Source organism: Triticum aestivum, chromosome 6A (genome assembly GCF_018294505.1).
Source record: "Triticum aestivum cultivar Chinese Spring chromosome 6A, IWGSC CS RefSeq v2.1, whole genome shotgun sequence".
In the NCBI taxonomy this organism is placed as follows: domain Eukaryota; kingdom Viridiplantae; phylum Streptophyta; class Magnoliopsida; order Poales; family Poaceae; genus Triticum; species Triticum aestivum.
In genome coordinates, this window is record NC_057809.1 from 56,144,018 (window position 1) to 56,148,929 (window position 4,912).

Here is a 4,912-nt window from a genome sequence, read left to right on the forward strand (position 1 = left end):
ACGGGAGAGAAAGGGGGTGGAGAGAAGACCGTGCAAGGACGGCAGGGCGGTGGGTGGGGGTGGTGGAGCTCGAGCAGGGGTGGGGGAGGGGGAGGGAGGGGAAGAGGGGATGGGTGAGAATCTTCTTTTTACCTGAACGGGAGAGAAAGGGGGTGGAGAGAATCGGTATGAGTTTTCACTTGCTGGTGGCATGGCGCTGTAATTTCCACCAACTCTTGCTTCGCTGTTTTGGAGGAGTTTGGTTTTGCCATCTTCTCCAACTCCTCAAATTTTGCACTAAAGCGAGCGCCAGCTTCTCATTATCAACATCAGGACTTAGGTGGTTCGGTCCAGCTCGGGACCCAGAGTTGGAGAAGCTGGCAGCTGGAGATTTAGTGAACGCGCCCTGAAGTGTCTGATGGTGCTCCTCCCTGGAAGGATGAATTTCGTACTACTTTACTTTGTTAGATACTAGTCTGCAAGGTCCAAGCAACAATAGTCCCTATTTAGCAAGCTCGTCCAAATTTCTGAGGCTTCTTGTAGCAAGTTGGGTTAATTATGCATTTTTTAGAGGTCCTACCTTTTTATTATTTATTCACTAATGGCTTCTTAACTAACAAATTGTATGCACTGTTGTAGCTGGCAATTTCTTCACACTAACAATACAAATAAGGAAATGGTTTTATTAGGGGAAAATACATGTTTATTTTGGATGGTAAAGATCATGTTTCTGTTTTGTTCTTTTCTTGTACATCTTCATTATCTGTTTTTCTAATAATGGATATGTCACTGATGGTGGCAACATATTCTTCAGTTAGTGATGACTGCTGATTTGCATATCGTTATTTTTATCCCGGTTGTTTCAAAGTAACTCATTTTGCTGCAAATGGTTCTGCATGTAGGGTGCCTGTGGATCCTCTTGAGTGGCAGATTTCTCAAGAGATGGCAAATAGCATAGTTGCATCCTTGGCTAACACAATTGGAGCTGCGGAATCTGTATTGAGGGTGGCTGCGACTGGACACGACAAGAAACTCTTGTTCAAGGTATTCTCAGAACTCGACTTCATATGTTCTCTCTGGAGGAACTATTGAGGCAGAGAAATAATCATCTTCGGTCAGTTTTTGTATGTTAACAGCCCTTGCTTGTTGATACCTTGTCGAGATTCTCTGTGAAAATTACAGTTTTGGATGTTTCCAAATTTGTTCTTGCGATACAAAGGGCACGGAGAAAAGAGATCAGATTTCTCTCCTCATTCTAATGCAGTTCTGATGTTTGACCCATCAGCTATGTGCTATAGGGCTTTCATACATGTACTTTAGCTCACTGTAAGATCTGCATCCTTGCATTGCAGGTGGTTTTTACTCTGTATTTCCTAGCAGCTTTGGGAAGGGTTGTCTCAGGCGCTGCTATTGCTTATGCTGGTAATTCGACCACGCTGCTTGATAGTACTGTACTCCCTCCGGTCCTTTTTAGTTCGCATATAAGATTTGACTGAAGTCAAGCCTCGTAAAGTTTGACCAACTTTATAGAAAAAAGTACCAACATTCACAATCTGAAATCAATATCAATAGATGTGTTATGACTTAAAGTTTCATATTGTATAACTTTAGCATGGTAGATGTTGATATTTTTTCATATAAATACGGTCAAACTTTCTGAAGTTTGACTTCAGAGAATTCTAATATGCAGAGTAAAAAGGACCGGAGGGAGTATTTACTTGCGCATGCTTCAGATCTGCTGGCGTAACACCTTCTGCATTTCCATTTGTTGTCTTTGCCAGCTCTGTGCATCTTCTCCCTCTACATGTTCGTGCAAAGCACCGACCAGTTTGACCAGCTTCCTTGGGTTCCTTTAGGAAGAGACTCGCTGGGCGGCGCCCAGGATACCACATGATTTCTTCATGTACATGTCTTGCTGATCCTTTTTTTTCTTCATTGTTCGATTTCTGTATATGGCCATGGAGGCCAATAGCTTGAACCGTCCCCAGTGTTGTTTTAAGATGAACACTGGTGCGCCATGTGTGCAGCCATGTGCGTCCCTTTTTTTAAAGGGGTGATGAGTGTGACATTAATAAAAAAGAAGAGGGCATTCACGCAAGCATAGTAGGGTGAGCAGCTAGAGATTTTTAGAAAGAATCATCTCCCTGAGTTACTCCCTTCGATCCAAAGTAAGTGCCGTGAACTAAAACCGTGACACTTATTTTGGATAGGAGGGAGTATCACTTCCAGGGGAAATGGCAGTCCACAATACACCATGATGGTTCAACAAGTAGTAGCAATGCAATTTTATCCTTTGACATAATCAGAACATGACATTCAAACTGACCAGGCACAGCCTCCTTTTGTCTGCACAACAATAATAGCACCAATTAAGCAGACATAGACCATATGGAAAGAACAAACAAGGAAGTTCATGACTTCACCTGGGGCTTTAATCTATTCTACCACTGCAATATCTAAATCTAATGCTTCTATGGCTTCAAATAACGGAGATGGTTGTTCGTTACAACATTTTCCCTAGTCATTTACGAGACAATGACCCGGGAAGAGTATCCCTGCTTGCTTACCTTTTTCGTGTTGTCATCTTGGTCACCTGTAACAACCAATGTATTCAGGTTTTATTTACCCAACCCTCCCGAGATCAACAAATGTTTTCTTTCTTTGTACTTCCACATGTATACTAATTCAATGGGAAGCAAGACATGAATAAACCAGAAACCAGGAAAGGAAAACGCATGGGTGAGGACCCAATGCCCACCGGCAAGAACAATATGACTGAAATGTTTTCATAAGAACAATATACGAAATGGACAAAAGATGAAGTATATGTGTTTTTCCTGGACATGTAATTAGACCGATGGCATAATCAAAGTTTCTAACACAATTGCAATCCACATGCAGCTGATGCAGAAAAGGCTGCTGTGCACAGTTATGGTTAAGTAGTGGAACCTGGCAAGTTTCCAGCAGAAGCAAGTATCCTCTAGTTTAGCTACACAAAATGATACCGTTGAGGTGGCAAAAAACGTGCTCCTGGGGCGGCTCCGTAGCGAAACCTGGCTCCTCGGAAAAAGCACCCCCGCCGCAGACGGCCTTGGCCGTGGTGGTGGCGGGGGAGGGGGCTGTTAGCACATAGTCTACCTTGACAAGACCAATCTCCTTTTTGTGCCATGACAGAGTTTTTAGGCTGCCATGACAGCATTTTTTAGGCTCGATTCTGTTGCCATGGCAGCGTTTCGGTAGTTAGCTATATTTTTCAGCACTTTCTGTTAGCTTGGGCCTGAGGACGCGGTCCTCATGCGATCTGAGGAGTAGTTGTAAGCCTGTGCGCTGCGTGCTAGCGTGCTAACGATTGTGCGATGGCACAATCCGGTAGATGGAGCAACACCACAACAAGTTTGTATTTCAACAGAATAAATAGTGAAGGAAGAAAAGCAGCACAGGTGCATGCTGCACAAAATCTCACTCTCTTGTGTTCATCTGCCATTAATAGAGCTCAAGGTTAATTAGGGGCGACAATTGGCATCAGAGCTAGGTTGCGTGATGCGAGACGATGACAAGCTCAAAGGGCAGCAGTGGCATTGTCACGTTTGCCGCCAGCTCCGAAGACCAGCGGGCCCTCATCGACGAGTACTTCATCCCGTGTCTAAAGGGAAGCATCATTAGTCTTGGCCAGCTTGATGAGCATCAATGCGACATCAGCATCCATGGCGGCGTTATGACCCTGTTGTCAGACTGAAGTTGGGTGTCTAATTCTTTAGAAGAGCTCTTACCGGTTCAGTTATCCAACGACGCAGAGAAGATCAGTTAAAGAAGATCTAACGGCTTGTATGACTCGCCGTTACTGTAGCATTTCATATGTAACCGTTACTGTTTATCTTCCTGTCTTAGCCATGGCTATATTGTTTTTTCGAAAAAAAAGCCATGGCTATATTGTAACTCATTCCTATCTCCAGAGAATTCTCTATTATCCTATACTCTTGTACAATACAACTGGAATGGATATTTGCTAGTATATTCGTGTTAAAAATATAATATATGATCTTGATCCACAAACCCTGGCTCGAGTTTGTCACCCCAAATCCCCTCGATCCCCTTTCTGGGTGTGGCAATTGGTATCTAGAGCACATGCATGGGAGATGTCGAGAGCAGATGAGCACGCCCACCACAACGCGAAACGCAGACACGTCACACATCGCAGGCAAGCCATGAGCCCCGCGAGTGGACCCCAACTTACAGGTGGGGATCGAGCGGCACTCACCGGCCTGGACGCATAAGCGACTATCCTCCTAGAACCCCGCCACCACCACATGGCCCAGCTCTAGATAACTTCTGCATTGCCAAATCAGCTCTGATCTTGCCAATCACACTGGGGGGCATAGAAGCCACCCTATCGAAAACCCTACTACCAAGTTCTAGCCAAATTTGACGAGCGGTTAGGAGAACAACAGAACTTATCCCAACCTTCAACCATGATGGAACTGCAATGACAATCGCTAGCCACAGTCCGATAATTACTCAAGCCCCACAAGCACGAAGGGATGAAGATGATACCCAAGAAGGACCTCGTACCAGACCTCCTGAGGGAACGGGCACCCAAGCATAAATGTTGCAAAGCTTCAGGTAACTGACTACATATACATCGTGGTGTGGCGTGGACTTCGTACACCTCTCATGCAGCACGGCTCCTATTTTCATTTCCTCACTACTCGCTGTGCTCTCTATAATTTGTGTCGTTGGCTTACCGCTGCCATGTTCTCCTTTATGAATCTTTCCTTTTCCCTCTACCGACACGAGGAATCAAGCATTGCACAGTTAATACGTCTCAAACATATCTGTATCTTTTTTTATTTCTTGCTATGTTTATATTACTTTGGCATTGTTATGTGTATCATTTTGCACCAACCTATTAACTCAGTACCCAGTGTCTATACTG

At 44.4% G+C, this 4,912-nt stretch overlaps 1 protein-coding gene across 1 annotated transcript in view; it reads left to right on the plus strand.

Moving 5' to 3' along the window:
• The window catches only part of LOC123131986 (reticulon-like protein B23), a 5,827-nt gene extending 3,750 nt beyond the window's left edge, over positions 1–2,077 (plus strand). The window contains exons 2-4 of the mRNA XM_044551725.1: positions 882–1,023; positions 1,332–1,401; positions 1,761–2,077. Coding sequence (XP_044407660.1) covers positions 882–1,023; positions 1,332–1,401; positions 1,761–1,873 — 325 coding nt within the window. The 3' untranslated portion in view covers positions 1,874–2,077. The remainder of the gene's footprint in view (positions 1–881; positions 1,024–1,331; positions 1,402–1,760) is intronic.
• Positions 2,078–4,912: the final 2,835 nt, after the last annotated feature.